The following is an 18,634-nucleotide window of genomic DNA, read 5'->3' as shown; positions in this document are numbered from 1 at the left end:
TGCTTCGAATTGTCGGAATATTCGTATTAATCTATATGAGACAATTATATGTTATAATTGAAGACAGGAAATTAATATTATACTTGATTACAAGATGAATTATTTAATATCACGATTACGGGAATTTTAATCAGATGTAGATGATACGAGGGAAAGGAAGATAGGATTGTTTCCGTTTTCTTTAATGGCTCCATTAATATAAACTTGAATTGGAAGATAAACGGCGAAGCAAGCTTAGTGCAGGCAAATTCGGTCATTCGATGTCGTCACGATCCATGTCGACTCACGATTTACAAGCTTAATATCGCGGCGTAATCTGTCTTATGAAGTGGCAGATGGTATATATCCAGATAGTGTACCTCAACGGTCGTAATAATCGTTCCGTTCGTATCTCACTGGAATCTGCGTAACATGGATTATCGCGAAACTAGAATAATGGATCTTGTACGTATTATAATTGTCATAGAATTCTAACTTTGTCCGGATTGCACGTTTCCTAGTGTGCGCGAAATATCGTTCCTCGTATTTTAGACAAGTTCATGTCAAACAGAATCGAATAATCAGAAAGCTAAAAAAACAATTCTTTGCCTCCATGAATATTAAAATAATATATTTTTTTATTTTAATTTTTTAATTAAGTATTTAAATTTAAGAATTTAATTTTAAGAATTAAAATTTATTTTAATTTATTGAAGTAATTATTTTTCATTTAAAAGATTATTATGGTATACATGTACGTTGTGTTTCTCTCCTCTAAAAACTTCATGAGAATTGCAAGTACCGGAGTCCCTTTTTGCTCTCACCTTGCTCTTCGATAAATTCGTGTAAATCGCCTTTTGTGAGGAAGAAAACTGCGCTTGTGGCACTAATAGTCTATGTAAGTCTCAGGCGAGTTAACAACGTGCTTTTCTCTTTTTTTCATTTTATTTGTCGGTGGTACGAAATGGAACGCGATGGAAAACGAGGTGAAACGGAAGCAACAAATAAGTCCATCCTCGAGCGCGAATGAAACAGTCGAGACACGCGAACGGGAAATTAGCTTTGTTGCGGGGGGACGAACTTTAACTCACTTTATTCGCTATTATTCTCCCCCTAGTATTCACGCTGCGGGAGGACTTTGCGGTATTTCCCATCGCGATTCTCGCGACCTTTTCTTTAACTTTGGCATATTTCTTGCATATCACACAGAAGGGCAAATGCGTGGAAACGTTGCGTTTATAACTTGTTATCAGCTGCAGAATTCATTGGCAATTGTCATGATACTCGTGAATATTCCGTTTGAGGCATTCTTTATAAAACCTCATATATATCTAATATAATCCTCTTATTTGTTCATACATATCTATTCTGTTGGAAAAAATCTGTTCGTCGCGCTGCTTTTACTGACTTTTTCTTGACGGACGTGTAGTAGTCCTTATATTTGAAGTAAATGATAAATTTACGATTACATAATATTGATACATGTTTGCGCACGACACTGACAAGTTTTTACCGGTTGTAGGCGTGCTGTTGCAGCGGCTAGTAAAAAAGCGTAGTAAATTGGCTTGCTTTTTACTTGCCAGCTAGCATGTTAGCCGAGTTAAAATATTCCAAGCTGATGGTAGTACTCCATCTACTACTTTTTCCATAGGGACCATTATAGGAGAACGCAAATAGTTGTTTTTTTAACAATTCAGGGTGGATTTCAAATGGTTTTAAAAGTCATGCTTGCCGAACTAGATATTTTGTGGCATGGCAACGTTCATTATTCTAAATGAATAAATGTATAAAACGGAAAACATTTTAGATGTCATAGAAATTTACAAACAGTGTATCGTGTGTTAGAAAAATGCGAAATATAAAAACTACTTGCGCAAATATGGCTTTATCCACGTTTGCTTCTTTGAAGTTTCGTCTTTTAGAGAATTCCTTTATTTATGGCAACTTACACATAAGAGATGATATAATATGAGCTTTAAGAAATTCTCAATGTAGGATCGCAATAAAACAACCAAAAATTTTGTTTGAGATTATAAAGAAGCACTGAAAGAGGAAGACATATCTTTATTCTAAAATATTTTCAACAGCAATATGTTTTCTTATTTTCTCTCAAATTACTAATCTTTCTGCTTTTTACATAAACACGATAATTATTAATAAAACTCGCAACTGATTTGGTCACTATTGCATAAATAAATAATTTTGTTGATAATAATATTGACTGAATTGAGTGGACCGAATAGCAAGTATACATATCCACTCTGTTTACCAGCGAAACAAATATACGCATGTATGTATTTTGAATATAAACTCGAGATACATCAGTTGCAGAAGCGCAACTGTCAACACGAATAAAGCACGTGAAAGAAGATATTCTTAAACAACGGATAAGATATAGAGCATTGAAAAACTCCATAATACCTTTGCAAATATGTGCTGCTTCTGCTTTCGCCAGCAAAACAAATTCTGATCTTTGTAAATGATCGTAAAAGCAAAGTTGCCTGTAACATGACAATATATGACATTATATTATCATGTATTCGGAATTTAACAAATTATCTTGATTATTTTGAAGAAATCAACATTTTAGAAGCTTGAAAAATGGGTAGGTATTCAAATACCGGAGAACCGACAAGCTAGAGGAATCCAAATGAAAAAAGAAGAAATGAAGAAATATTAAAGAAATGAAGAAAAACCTTTTCCGACGCTAAAACTTTGACGCTTCACGAGATGATTTGTTCAAAACCTAAAATGTAGAATGTAGACAGGCTTGACCACGAGTTTTGCTGATTCAACCGCGGGTGAAAAATAGCGGGCCCTTCCGGCCGCTGCTTTTAGCGAGACTAATTTAATTTACGTATTTCGGTTTCCGCTGCTATTGGCGGAAACAAATCAGCGGCGTGTGAATGAACGAGCGGAATGATTTGTTACAGGTGGTGCGGGCGGCCAGCCCAGTTTTGTTGCGCGTGATTGTTCTGGGGGCCTTCTTCATATACTGCACAGTAAGTACGAAGGACGTCACCTCGTGTTCCCTCCGTACGTTTCATATTCATGAGGGTTGCAGAGAGAGAGAGAGAGTATCGCGCCGCGTCGCTCGAGTCCGATAACAAAGCTTTCTCACGTGCGCATACTGCGCAGAGACGCCATCGCAGCCTCCTGCCGGTTGTAACCGCATCTGTTGCGACTACTACGACTACTACTGCCTCTAATGTATGCATGCGGCCGTGCGCCAATTATGATAACGCATAATTCGCCGTATCGGCTGCCTTGCATCGGCTGCGAATCCATGTATTCACCAGTTATTAATGTCCTTCATGCTCCGTTAATTAAAGCGGATATATCGCTCGTATCATCCATTGATCCACTCGAACGTGGATTCTTTACAGGAAGTCATGCTATTGTTTCTTTCGTGACGGTTATATTATATTATATTACGGTTATTATATATAAATCATGACTATTATTATTGCTTTTGCAATTATTAATGCAATTCTGAAAGCAAATCATGTTAGTTTAATATGTTAGTGGAATAATTGTTATATTATATGAAATTGAGAAGATTCGTTCAACCTGCTTTCGTTCAAACTGGAGAGATGTCCCAGATAAAAGAGGGCCATTTATATAAATATAAATCCCAAGAATTATTCATGTATGCACGATTACACGTATGCTTTTTTACATTTGATAGCAAAATCTTTATTTTAATCTTAAGTGCCAATTTAAATTATTTGAGATATATTGAGAAATCGAAAGAAATATTAATATAGCTTAATCGCGATCATAAGCCATTAATCGAATTTCTCTTAACGAGTATCGACGATTCGGAGGAACAGCTGATATCTTAATCTTACAAACAAATTTCCTTACATTTGTTACGCCCTGATTATCATTACAAGTTGTGACAATGCATGTTTCGGCAATGTGACGAGAGCTCACTACTACTACTCGTGTAAATCACGTACGAACATGAAGCAATTTTGGACATAGCTCCAGTTTGTTATGGGTTTTGATCTGTAGTGACAGCTGCTGTGATATGTATGCCGTGCACGTTCTTACGTGATATATCGAGTTGGTAGCAGTATTTCTATCACATTTCGCAAACCTGCTTTCGTTCAATCTGGAAAGATGTCCCAGATAAAAGAAGATTTATATAAACGTAAATTCCAAGAATTATTCATGTATGCATGATTATACGTATGCTTTCTTTACATTTGATAACAAAATCTTTTTTGTAAATCTTAAGTGCCAATTTAAATTATTTGAGGTATTGAGAAACTGAAAGAAATATTAATATAGCTTGATCTTGAAGGCACAATTATGTCTAATTTAATAAAATTTCTATAATATATCACTATCTATGTATTATTTTACAGAACAATTGTTAAAGTAATATGCTTTAAATTGTAATGATTAAGTAAGAACTAGTTTAAACGCCCAGTGTTTATTCAGCAAGGTAGCTGTGAATTCATTCCGGACTACGGTAAATTCACTGCATCACGCACGCGAATGTTGCAGAATTCAAGAAAGCTTGGAGCAAGTGATAACTCTATTAAATTTAAGAACTTTCATAATTAAGTTTATAAATGCAAAATTGTAAATTTATAAATTATCGCATTAAGAATTTTTTTTCTAGAACGTGCAAGCACACTCGCTCGTCATTTTCGGCGCTTTCCTATTTCCGAGTTACTGATGTCACATGTGGTCTCTCCCCGTGAAAATAGCGGTGTGATTTTTCTTCGCTAGAGTAATGGCCCGACCGTGACGAAGTTAGTATCATGCAGTAGACATTTCGAGTGCTCTAACTTGAGAGCTCGTTCGTACGGTGGTAACGTGCCTACATAATGTTTGTCCTTACGAGGTACGAACTCTCGGATGGGTTCGCTTAAACTCGAAGTACTATTCTTAATGGGACATCATTTGCTCGCTCTTATGAAGCTATGGCTTCCGTTTCTCACTAAACTTCAGTATTACATCTTGTCGCACGAGCGACGGTTGTCGCGTATGATACAATGCAGAAAATCGGAGAAAGCCGTCTTTCTATTTTGATTCAGAACACGCAAAAGACTTAAAATTAATCTATGCCAATAATAATATCCAAGTTAATCTAAATTACATCAAATTTTGATTTCTAATAAAATATAAAAGCTTAGCTTTAGACATCTAATTGGCGAACTTTTGAACCTTTAATTTCGGCTAATTTATTATTAAAATTCATTAAGTAAAATTAATTAACAAAAAGTAATACCTTTGTAAATATTGGTAATGAAAAATGTCTATACATAGAAAGCAATCCATTTAAAAAATGATCAAGGTATTTTAATGTACATAGTTTATGCAGAAATATATTGATTAAAATTTTACATTTATACAAATTTAAATATATTATGTATTTGTATTTTATGTAAGTTCCGTTATTATTATAAAGTTTGCTTTCATATAACTTAATAATTCGTTTTTACAACCATATTTTCACAAACCATACTATTTTCCGAGAATTATATCCCTCCTGTGAACGTATATGCGTGCTGAGGTCTGAAATTTATATGATAGCCTGGGCTTTATGTTTCACAAGAGAAAATCGCTCCAAAGTGCTCGTTCAACGATTTTTTTTCAAGCTTTAGGCAATCTCTTCTTCTATAGTATACTCTTTAATGTTATCGCGAGATTACTTTTCTCGTTTCTATGTTAATTTTTCATATCAATGATAATAATAATAATCGGTTCTATGAATATAATTTTAATATTATATTAATAATAATACCGAATTATCAGGAAAAACAAGATGACAATGAATAATTGTTTTTCCGTGCCTCTCTATTGTCTCTCTTAAATCTGAAAAGAGGAGGAGATGAGAGAGAGGAAATATTAAAAAATTTATATGAGAATACCTATTAAATATGTAATAATATATTTATACATACTTTTGAACAGAAAATATTTCATCAGCATTTTGTTAATATATTGACACAAATTTTTAATTTTAAATATTTTTATATTAAATGTTATAAATATTTCTTTTTTATCTTTACACCAATGATGTAGGACATTGATATGGAAAATTAATAACTATTTTTCATCACAATTTCATATGATATTTTGAACATTTAAACTCTAATTATAAAATAGGTATATATTTTTAGGAATTACAACGACACGTAATTGTCCGCATTTGACGAACTAATATCAGTAAAATTTAATACAGAACGAGGAGATAGATAGATAAATGTAGAAAGAGAGAGAGATAGATTGAGAGGAAGAGAGAGATATGTGTCGCGCAACGCACACGTTCGTCGGAAGTGTCCATATAACTTCGCTTTGCAGTATATGTGTTTGCTTGTTACAGACCATAGTTATGTACCCCAGACCAAACATCATCACGTGCACTGTGCGGGTATGGCTACGAGAAATTGGCTTTTCCCTCACGTATGGGGCACTCATGCTCAAAACGTGGCGGTAAGTGCACTTCACTTCAGTTACATTACGCATGTACATATGTATATGCATTTTCGTTGTTTCATGACAATTGTCTCCATTTATCTCTTCAAGTAAATAGCGTTCTCCATTCATCGATTTCGTCGCTGGAAATTGTCGCTAGAAATTTATGCGCTATATCATTTTCTACTTGTCATTTTATCGACATTTTATCATACCTTTGGAAATTCTGTTCTCATATAAAATTGTAATAACGTAAAATATTCTACTTTTTTCTACATCTTCTTTATTGCATTACATTTCGCGAGCACATGGTTTTTATTAATTAATTTCGTCACTGGCTACCCATTTCAGACATAAATGTGAAAACCATTACTGGCTTTCTATTTTAAGTATAAATGTGAAACGAATTCTTGTCGTAATCGATCTCCAAGATACTTTTTATTATTTTATTCTTTATTTTAAACTTTATTCTGTCACATGTTCGTACGTAAAAGTTCATTTTATTTAATCTCGTATTTGTGATCATCTTGACTTAAAATTATCATCAAGTTACCATTGACAGAGTCATTGATGTCAGGATGTTAGTATTGTAAGATTTGTAGAATATTAATAATTTGCAGGACATTAATAATATTAATTCATTAATTACAAATCAGTAGAATTACAAATCCATTAATCTTTAAATCCACAGATTACATATTGGATTTACGTTGCTTCTCTATATTCCTATCTCCAAAATGTTGAATCTATAATTCCTCCGTCTCATGGGATCACGAGTATCCGCAGATTCATTAATTAAATCTGGAAAGTAAACACACGGTCGTCATAAAAAAATCAGTCCGAATAAAAGATTCGTGATGTTCGTCCGTAGGATATCTGTGATCTTCCGAGTGAAATCGGCGAAGGCCGTGAAAATAACAGACGCGAATTTGCTGAAGCGGCTCGGCATCATCGTCCTGACGTTCAGCGTGTTCCTCAGCATAAGGACACTGGTCGCACCGCCGATCGTAATCGTCGCACGGACCGCCGACGATCTGAAAGCGTATCTCTGCCAAACCGATTGGTGGGACCACAGTTTCACTACTCGTGAGTGCCGCGACAATACTTCTGTACTACGTGGATGGCATATAAAAAGAGACGTCGACTTGTTTAGTTCTTTGCTGCTACACGCTCTGCTTCTCAAGACCTCAAGTCCCTTATAGTTGTGAATTGTATATCGCTGTAGCGTATACGTGCGGCCGAGCTATATGTAATACAGGAAGCGAGCGGCGTGGAGATTAACTTCCCGTAAAATGATCGACCTCATGTATAAGAATGTATATAAGAGTGCGATGAAAAGTTGGAGAGTTTTGATGAATCGATCTTTGGCTTGCCCTTTCATATCGAGTAGACGTTATTTTAGCTGAGCATTTCAGAAGCTTTAAGCTTGTTTACTGAAATATTCACGCTGATGGCAGTTAAGAAGTTATGAAGATGGATGGCACTCGAAATAAATTAAGAAATTTACCTCGAATTTGCCGAAGAAACCTCTTGCTTAGCGGGGAAAAAGATGTGCGACTCTCCCGGGACACACTCGTAAATGAGGCGTGAAAGTGGACATTCGTTTTACCGTATCCTTGCCTCACCGTGTCCGTTAGTTCCTGTATTATACGTGGCAGGCTCGCATTAGTCCACATTATCATTCCCGCTGTTAGTCTCGTGTTCACCGTCGTCCACGTTGTAAAACATTTACAACTCTCTAGCGTAACGCATCTTTTTATTCCATGAAAATTTGCTCTTGCGTATTACATTAATTTACGTTTAATTAGGCATTTAGTGGCTGTACTCGTAGTATGCATGTTCACAGCTAATACGGCATTATAAAGGATTATAACGTATTAGGATGCGATACATATATTATATATCGTAAAATATATAGGGGTGAAGGGGGTGGGAGAGGAGGCTGCACACACACGTGTGAGCAATATTGATTTAGTAATACTGCAGATGGCCAAACGCGATTTTAAATGAAGATGGATAATGTATGTGCCTGTTCAAAGAGAAACCTCACGTGTGTAGTTAATTCATGTTCGCTCTCTCTTCTCTTTCTCTCTCTCTTTCTCTCTCTCTCTCTCTCTCACATCGCGGGGAACAGGCAAGGAAGTATCACTTTTCTTGTAACCGTCACTAAAGAAACTGTTTGCCAAGCTTGTGCAAATACGTTGTTCCTTGATTGCTATTTATATTGCGTATATAGTAGATACAAAGTTTCCAATCATTTTACAAGGGTTTTATTTATTTTATTGTTTTATTACTTATATTTTTTATGCTTATTAAGACTTTTCAGTTAAGAGACTTGAAAGAGAAGTGCAGATTATACATTATACATCAACTCGTTGAACCGATAAGAGCCACGTGGACCAACGTGGATTTCCGCTTCTATCTCCCTTAAATCTACGCTTTTAGCCCTTAAGTCTACAGACTCTTGTTCTTCGCGAGTTTACAACAGTTTAGCTCGTTTAATTCATAGATCCTGCAATTTACAGAGTCGTAACTAGAACGTGGCGTGAAAATTGGCAGTTACTTTGACTTTTATGTATGCATATAAATCTTTAAAGTGAAGACGGACATTGAAATTCCAGCAAATGCAGAGTGCAAATAACTCTAGCTACGGCTCTACTAAGCCATGGCTTTTTGGGCTATGGAAACGTCAAACTACCATTGAGACTAATGTGACTTGAAATTTCACGTGATTTCAGTCGAGGTGATGTTCCTCGTGTGGGGCATTCGCTTGTGCATCGTAGTAAGAAAAACTCCGTCGGAGTTTAATGAGAGTCGATTTATTTCAATGGCGATTTACAACGAATTTCTACTATCAGTCTTCCTCAACGTTTCAATGTAAGTTTGTGTTATAAGATCGCCTTTTCTTCCTGTTCGTTACTCAGAATGACCAATTACAACTCTCTCTCAGGAAACGCTGGTAAAACTTTATTGCGTTCGTAATCCTCTCAAACTCGGAATTTTATTTGTTAATTGTTCTTGAATATTGTAAAGGCTATTATAATATTGAGTATTTCATTATTGTCTTAATTTCTTAACAAGTTCAGTGTTTCCAATGTAATGAGAGGAAAAATTTACTTAAATCTCGTTCAATGCCTTCCGCAATTTATCTTAAGGGTTTTATCCTGGAACGCAAAAATTTAAAACAATTCGTATCTTAATCGTAAACTATGTATCGATGATTTCAAGATATCCCACATTAACTGCAATTTAATGACAGATTTAGATAGAAGATTCAGCATCTTCTTTAACTACTGCCTTGCTCAAAGAATTTATTTAAAAGGAAAACGCTTTTGAATCCATAAAACATTTGTCATTAAATCTTGACGCAACGAATGTGGGATATCTCGAATGGCAATCTAATGCCAAGGGTGCAATCTGAAGTTTCGAAATGAAGAAAGAAATACAAATAACGGAAGATTTAGAACACTCGGTATAGTGGCACGTTCTTAGGTCACGATAACGCTTCGTGCCGCTAACAGCTCTGAATAATTTCTTTCTCGTTGCTGCAGGTTGTTCCTGCAATCGCCGGCCAATCCGGATTTATTATACATCATATTTTTCTGCCATACCCAGCTTACCGTCACATTGCTGCTGTGCCTGATATTTGGCAGTAAAGTAAGAAATATTATTTATACGCATTTACTTCACTCTGGTAATCGCTACATTTATATTCAGCACGCTCATTATTATTTGAATGGAATTTATTGTTAGCTTCATTATTGTACGCACGAAATTTCAACAGGTTGTTTAACGTATTGTTACACTTTTTCAAAACACTTGCTCATCTTTGGTGAGAAACCTCATTTTTTAAATAGTGGTGGTGAAATCTGTAATTCAAGATTTTCACATATTCATGAATCGAACTTTGCATTAGAGTAACGGCAATTAATTTTTAAAGTATTTTTACGCAAGCTTTATTTGAAATAATACATGAAAACAGAATAACAGATATTATAACTGGATATAATTAATCTGTAACCAGATAGATAAACCTCTTATCCCGAATTTATTATGATAAAATTGTGATTCGCGATGTCACTGAAATGTAAAGCTGAAATGAAAATTCGATATATAGAACGCGATGAAATCATGCAATTTCCACTTGGTTTTTCGTTTGCTTCGCTCTGCTTCGTGCAACATTACTGAAAGTCCTCGTAATAGCTTGAATAGAAACCTTGCTGCTGTGTAAGTTCGGTTGTTACATACATCGCATTTAACGAAGGCTTACGTGGTGTTCCGCGGCGGAGGGAAGGAGGAGACGATCGGTAAACTTTGCGGCGCGACCGGCAAGTTCCTGGGGAAAAGCAGTCGTCCGCAGGGCACTAGCAACCAGACCAATTCGATATCCCTTCAGCAGGGTAATTTTGCCGAAGAAAGCGATTCCGCCACGGTAAGCATCGTCTACGGTAAACTGGAATTCCCGGATTCTCCGGATATCTGCACAAAACGTATCTGGAAAACGGACGCGTCCCAGTTAAATATCACCCGGTAGTCCCGCAATCGATTCATCTTCATTGAATTCTTTTGATGTAATTCAGTTCATCTGGTGCCGTCGTAGTCTTTGAATTACAGGCGACCAGATGACTTGTGCCGTAGAGAAATTGTAGAAGCTGCAGTTTTAGGAATCCGAATCTTGGAACATCTGGATTGTCAACATTTGAACGTTAAAAAACTCAGAACTTTAGCACCCAAAACTTTAAAAGTCTACAAACATTTTTAAGGATTTTGAAACGTTGGAATGCGCGTGTGAACTTGTACATGTGAAAGTTTGAGAGATCGTGGAGATCTTCATAATATCAGGATCTTAAAATTTTGCAATGCTCGTGAATAGAATGCTGAAACATTAAATTTGGTGTAAAGGAGGGAATGGCAAGAGAGATGTTCTTTCCAGGAAGAGTTTCGCCGTTTGCTCAACCAGCTAGAGGTCCTGAAAGAGAAGAATATTTTACTAGGAAATCAGGAGCTAGTCAACAAGCTAGCCGCCATGCTAGACGCATTGAATCGCGTTGAGGCTCAAGTGTCGACTATTCAAGCTATTTCAACCAGCATCGTTCAGCTGAACGATCTCAATAAGTCAACGGAGGAAACCGATCTTGGACAAATTTGTCAAGAGGACCGACCAGGTAGGAAAAGAACAAGTTTACTGGCTCGCTTCTACGCTGAATTTTTCGTGAATATTCAGTATTGTGGAATACGTAACGTACTTTAATCATTTTTCAAGTTTAGCGACCGGATATTAAATTCTCAACAAAAAGTACTGTATTGAATTGGAGCATGTTTTATTTATGCGAACGCATTTAGAGCTTAAAATTCACAGTCAAAAATAAAAGTCGAAAATATGAAAGGAGGTATTAGGAAATTGTTTCTGACACATTGGAAAGCCAAAGAAAAGAAAATAAATGACAATATGAAACAAGCGCTGGTCAAAAACCACTCAGTAAAATTAAATTTACTGTAAAAATTGGAAATTCGGAACGCGCGGAAACTTTATTTGTCTATTCTCTCTCTCTCTCTCTTGGTTTCTCTCGTTCTCTCTAGGTTGGTAGCCAATCAATGTGACTTATTAATTTTGCACCGCGTCCCGTAAAATCTTGCAAAAAGATAATTCTACGTTTGTTCAGGAAGCGATTCTCAAAGTGAAAATCGATGTCGCGCATGCATCGAAAAGAACGGGCTCGGGATGAAGGATATTCAGGATCCGTCAGCGGATAACGAAGTGCTGGACTCGAAGAAAGTTGGTAAAGACGTGGCGTCGTCAACATCTTCAAAGCATACCGCCGAGGATGTCACCAGGGAAGCGTGTCACGGGAAGGACAGCAAGGAAGCCGACAAGTCCAGAAGCAAATCCGGCCACGCTAGGACACACGCCATAGTTATCAACCTTGACGACAAAAGCAGGTTTTCTGAAGAAGTTACCGTGTAATGTCATCGTTGAGTGAAAAATAAACAACTAGAATAAATAAAAGTTTTCGGAATGATTAATTAAGCTCTCTCCGTTTTCCTCATCGCGATATGATCGCAAATGACAATTAGCTATTTCTAGTCACGATCAAAAAGTGCAGTTTTACGCTGCTGATAACTTCATCAAGAAGAAGAAGAAGAGATTGATTCCTCAGTTTAGAATTCCAAACTAAGCAGCATAATTCTTCAGAAGAAATAAAGCTAAAAGTATTTTAACTATAATTCCAATCAATACTTGAAATGATTCTGTCTGCATTAAAATTAATTAAATAATCTTTTGATTTCCGATATTAACAGTAATATCAACAAGTCAGAAATTGCTAAAACACTTTTCCAAAATTATTTGAATAATTTGCTCGAAAGTAAAAATTATTCGACAGTCTGATTGTATAATCATGATTCGCAAACTAAGAAAAGAGATACGATACACATCTCGATTCGCAACCGGAGAAGAGAGATACAATACACATCTCGACTTTCTATATTTCCATGTATATATATATATAAATATATATAAATATATATATATATATATTGAGTCTCCGAGGAGTAACACAACAGTGATCCATTAGATTAATCACGTCATTTGGAATTTTCAAGCAACATTGATCGCATCGTGATACATCATTAACGAACCGTTCATTAACCCTTAGGGAATAATTCACTCTTCCCAGCGGTAAATCGATTTTGGGCCACGGGCTCTCCAAGATCGAAATGTGCTTCGTCAGCGTGTTCTCGGATCACGGATAGCCTGTACCTGTAATTATGTATTAATGTAAAAGCTAGTTAAAGAGATAAGGCTCATTAACCCTTTCCAGCTCTTGGATACTTCGATACCACAGGGTATCATTAAACTTTTTATACCGTAGCATTTTTCAATTACTTTTTTATGACGCATTAAATAATATAAATGTGTAGTATAATATACCGTCTTATGTAATTATGTAAAAATGTCGATACGTTGAATTATCATAAAGTTACGTCATATTGGATTATATTTCTTACGTCATGTATTTTCTTGTTCTCTTTCTCTCTACTGTATTATATTAAACAAATAAAAATTAAGAAAGTGTAAATGTAGTAATTAACAATCGTCTAGAAGAAACAAACTTTTGCTATAAAAGAAATTTGAGCTTGAAAGGATTAAACGAACAATTTTTAATGTTGCCTTTACTTGATAAGAAAAACTGATAATTTTACATATGTGTGCAATCGTCAACGACAATTCATTCAATAAAATTAATAAAAAATGTATCATTACATATTCGAAATTTATAATTCATAAACGTCCACATTCTTAAATTATTTATTTAGCATTTTTGTATCTTTTCGATTTTCAAATCAATTGATTTTAACATTTTTTCTATTTTTTGGTATGTACATTTTTCAATTGTATAATTATTAAAATTTTATAAATATGGTTATTGTACATTAATGTACTTCCTATTAAATATTACTTGTCCATTTTCTATAAAATCGTTTCTTTTTATGCTGAATAACAATCTTTATACAATTAAACATACAGAATAATTTACATACATATAAATTACTCGGCATAACATAAATATTATTTTAGCTAATTATGTAACATTGTTGTCTGGTACATTGCACACGTATAATTTAAGTCAATGCGATGTATTATGAGCAATTAACTACTTAATTAAATAATTTACGAATAAAGGCGAAATGATTGGAATTCAAGAAGCTGGATAACGATTTGCATTCGCAAAATAATAATTGTGCTTTGAAGATAATTAGCTCGTTATTGAAAGGTAAGTAAAGGTATTATATCATTATTAAAATTATATAAAATTGTATACTTCTCTTATAAAACATAATTAAATACTAGTATTTAAAAATTTGCAGAAAACTTATTCGAGGAAATAGTACTTGCAATCAACTCGAATGTAGTAATTTTTTTCCACGGAAACTGATTTCTGTAACGATATTTGCGGAGGAATAGGTTTTCCAGTTTAATCCTCTCAAAGCTGCTCCGAAATCCAGCTTATTAAGCTAACAACTTCTTATGAGAATCCCGGGAATCTCGAGATTAAGACTATAGTTAATCCTGTGACTCTTTGATGGGAAAACGATCCCGATTAAATCTGTTCCGACTATTAAATTAAGTATCACGGATATAAAAAGAATCGCGTTAATACAGATTTTCTGCGTCAACCGGACAATCCGATTACGCACGGACAAGCTGAGCAATCCCGAGATCTGTTTACTACGGTTGCTTAATGAAACTTGCAACAGATTTTTTGAACGGTTGATGCAAAGCATTCTCTCTCGTATTTTCTGGTAAATGTTAATGCTTGAGGTATTTGACACCCAGTACAACTAAACTACCACTGTCTCCTCTTTTATCATTCCAATGGCTCTCGCCAATTAGGTATTTTCAATAAAGGATTCCTGAGGGCGCACCTCGATAGCTTGATCGTCTGCCAACGCGAAAAAAAGGAAACGGCAGGAAGAAACTTCGAACATAGAGAAGGAGAGCGAGAAACGGAGGAAGAGAGAGAGGAAGGAGAGCATTTCTCCGGGGAGCCCTCATACTTCCGGCGGAGTTACATTGACTCCTCGGCCAGGCTTTCACCCATCCCGCATCTGAACGGTGTTTACGGACTACGGCCGAACAACGGATGTGCTTCCTGCCCCAATTGCCCCGATAAAAAAGGCACGGATACGTGCCTTGCACCGTCGAGATCCGACGACGAAAGTCCCCTGTAGTTCCGTATTGATTTTCAAGTAAGAATACGGATATCGCCCGCTCGTTGAATTATCGAGTGCCAGACCCGAAGAAGGGTCTCTCGAGCTCGCTTGCGCGAGCTCTTCGTTAGTTCGGTCCAGCAGGCGAACCCTTCATTTGACTCAATCGGAAGATCACTCATTCGATTAATCCTTTAACTGTGTGCGAAATGGTAGCGTTGACAAATGTAGTCGTATTGCCAACGATGAATGATGATGAAAGGAAGATAGATTAAGGTGTTCAGCTCTACTGCCAATTGAGGACACAGACTTAGCTGACGGTAGAATGGCAATCCATTTCTCCATGAGTTTCAGTCAGCTCGTCGAATGTTTTATGTTTCTGCGAGAAAAATTGCATGTAACAATGGAACGAGATGTAATGCAAACGTGAATTTATTTTTAAATATTTTGATCTCAAATAAGTATTTCTTCTGATTTCTTTTCTGCTGCCACAATTTCATTGAGTAAATGCAAAGAAATTGAATACAACGAAATTTAGAAAGGAAGAAAAAGAAATTTGTGCGGAAATTGTAAAACTATATATATCTTCTTCCAATTTCAGAAATCGGTATCAACCTCATGAGATCTTCCTGTCTTGATCAATCTGTGTCGGCTCATAAAGCTCTATAAAAAGGAACAGCGAAAAGGAGAAACAGTAAACTTATCCCCCAATTTGGAAGATTGGTCTCTCGCGTTACTTTCCAATACTCGTCCTACCAAATGGATCCTCTCAAAATTTCCGCATCTCGCGCAGGATGTCAACAACTATGCATATTACTCCGTGCTCATGGAGTTTGCGGACGACTGCGCACGTTCCGTCGTTCCACGGGCACGGAGTTTCAGTTAGTTCCGGCGCGATTTGATTATCATTCCTCGCCAAGAGCGCCGACGACGATAAGCTTCATCGCAAACGTACTAGCGCGCAAGCAGGAATTTCCCCGGATTTTAGCCGGGGGCGGTCGCGTTACGAGCGGATTGGTGCTTGCCGATGAGGGACAGGGGGTTAATATCCTGGCTTTAGTCGGAGTCTGGTATTGATACGCGAACGAGCGATCGTCGTCGACGCGCGAACATAGGTATAACGCACGGTAATTCCGGGATCGTGAAGCCGCGCGATATCACAATGCAAAGCCCTTTGAAGTCGAACGAGCGTACGAGACTCGGCCTTTCCCACGATACCAGCTGAATGGAAGATACAAACACAAGCAGCCGAATCCTATGATATTCCTTTAGGGTGTAGTAAACTGGAACGGCAATGCTCTCTGACTCTCGAGATTGCAAATCCTCGTCAGGAAAATAGGATAATAATTGCTTCTGGAAAGTCGAAGAGCTTAGAAATATCCGTACTTCTAATGTGTCATGATTCCTTCTAATTCTGTCACGATTATTTCGCCAATGTCCACAAACTGACCTCTTGAAGATAGATGAAGCTATAATTCTAAAATTCTAGTAATCACAGAATATTTGAATTTGCAAGAAATCAATGAAGTCAGAACTGACTTTGTCAATGATATTTTCGCTTTTCAAAAAGAAATAGACATGCAAAAGCAATTATTTTCATACATTACCGATTAATCTGAGCTACGAACAATTTTGTTGCGTTGCCATCCGTCGCACGATTGATCCGCTTGTAAAATTGCACGAACTTCTGCGCTGTAATAGCAGCTTTAATTATTAGTATACGATATCATATATTTGAGTTGTGTCGAGTCTGATTGCCTAAGTAGATTATAAATTAGGCCCTAACTTATAATTCATGTGACACTCAATCCACTGCAATTAATAATTTTTGACATCGTGCTAAAGGCATTTACACAATTGTTACATGTAATCATGTTTTTCTAAAAACGTGAAAATTAACAACTACGTTCTGCAAAGCATAAAACATGCATTGAAAACTTGTATTTTGTTGGCTGTATGAAAGAACTTATTGAGGAAACACAATATATGCGAAGCTACTAAAAAGATATCCCGCTGAATACTGATTGACACATAGTACGTTTCCCGGAGCGTGAAACCAATATTGATGTCGTGCTTGTATCGCGGTATGACTGTATCATCTGTTAATAATCTCTTCCCAGTACGTCCGAAATTTCTGGGATATTAATTGTCATCCCCAGATAATAATTGATAGACGTCACGTTCAGTCCGCGTATTAACTGTGTCATCCAATGGTCGACACGCCGACTGCATGCAGCATCGACAAGATGATCCTATTTTTTCAAACAAATTGAAATTTCGGGCGAAAGGAAAGCGATTGCAAAAATAGAGTGAACTTTAAAACGAAACGAATTGACGAACAGAAAAAGAAAAATTCACAGATAAAACTCTGGAAAGCCAACAATTTTAGGAGGATCTTAGGATTCAAGAAGAATTTAAAGCATCAAGATTTGAAATTTCAAGGATCTTTCCGGCATCAAAATTTTAAATTTCAAGGATCTTTCCGGCATTAAGAATCTTAAGATCCTCGAATCATTCTCTCTCTTCACGAATTTTTACATGTTAATATTCTCAAAGAGTTGGATCCTTATATCTTTTTGATCCTTGAATCGAATCGATTCTACCAGAATGCATTTTAATTTATTATCTTTAATTTATTATATAAATAATTTAAAATCTTATTTATTTTCTAAATATATTTTAAATCTTGTAGGCTTGAAGTACTTTTCGACGCATTTTGTGATGTAAGTGAGACGAAAATGACTAAAGAAAACAGATTTAGAAAGGAACAGCACACTAATGTGAACAGAATCGCGAGAAAAGATAGCACGGTAATCCGTCCGTTTGTCTTCCTTAGCTGCCACATAACGGACAACTACTTATTTTCCTTTCGTGGTCAAATCGCGTGGGATTTACAATCGCGATTCTGTAAAATTGATAGCTGGCCCAACTCGTGGATTTTACTTTCGTATTTTAAACAGCACTTCAAGAGTGATATTTATCATGGACGGTCACACCATATTGATCGCTTGAAACAACTCAAATGATTCGCAGAAATCTTACAAAAAGAAAATATAATGCAAGCTGCCAAATATTGAAAGATTTCAAGAAATCTCGTGTCCGAGTATCTAAACATCCAAATCTCGAAAACATAATGAAATCTCTTCAAGAGGATTTTGAAACGCTTGAAATAATAATAAACTGAAGTGATATTTAATATATTAATATGTGCACATATATTATTCTCATTTGCGGGAAACATTTTTAAAATACTTTTATTTAATACAAAGATAAATGTAGGAGAGACAATCTGTATATGCGCAAAACATTTCGGGGAATTATTTACAAAAATCGTAATTGTGAAAATAATTAAATGTATGTTGATAACACCGTATCTTAAAAATGATTTCGGCCGTTACATTGCGTATAAAATAGAAGTCGTTGTAAAGGATCAGAAATAAAGTGATGGTATTTACTTAATTGATCATTTGACTATTATCAACTTTTCCCAATAACTTCAATATATTTT

The 18,634-nt window shown here is 35.9% G+C and overlaps 1 protein-coding gene across 2 annotated transcripts in view; it reads left to right on the top strand.

Moving 5' to 3' along the window:
- LOC105275165 (probable G-protein coupled receptor 158) overlaps positions 1 to 12,421 on the top strand; it is a 60,428-nt gene extending 48,007 nt beyond the window's left edge. For both annotated transcript variants that reach the window (XM_026969488.1, XM_011331830.3), the window contains exons 7-14: positions 2,913 to 2,981; positions 6,323 to 6,432; positions 7,286 to 7,500; positions 9,153 to 9,291; positions 9,966 to 10,071; positions 10,679 to 10,846; positions 11,348 to 11,579; positions 12,078 to 12,421. In XM_026969488.1, the coding sequence (XP_026825289.1) occupies positions 2,913 to 2,981; positions 6,323 to 6,432; positions 7,286 to 7,500; positions 9,153 to 9,291; positions 9,966 to 10,071; positions 10,679 to 10,846; positions 11,348 to 11,579; positions 12,078 to 12,379 (1,341 nt within the window). In that variant the 3' untranslated portion in view covers positions 12,380 to 12,421. The remainder of the gene's footprint in view (positions 1 to 2,912; positions 2,982 to 6,322; positions 6,433 to 7,285; positions 7,501 to 9,152; positions 9,292 to 9,965; positions 10,072 to 10,678; positions 10,847 to 11,347; positions 11,580 to 12,077) is intronic.
- The last annotated feature ends 6,213 nt before the right edge of the window (positions 12,422 to 18,634 follow it).

Source organism: Ooceraea biroi, chromosome 5 (genome assembly GCF_003672135.1).
Source record: "Ooceraea biroi isolate clonal line C1 chromosome 5, Obir_v5.4, whole genome shotgun sequence".
In the NCBI taxonomy this organism is placed as follows: Eukaryota; Metazoa; Arthropoda; class Insecta; order Hymenoptera; family Formicidae; genus Ooceraea; species Ooceraea biroi.
The sequence above is the reverse complement of the archived record's forward strand: the minus strand, read 5'-3'. Positions and strand labels throughout refer to the sequence as shown.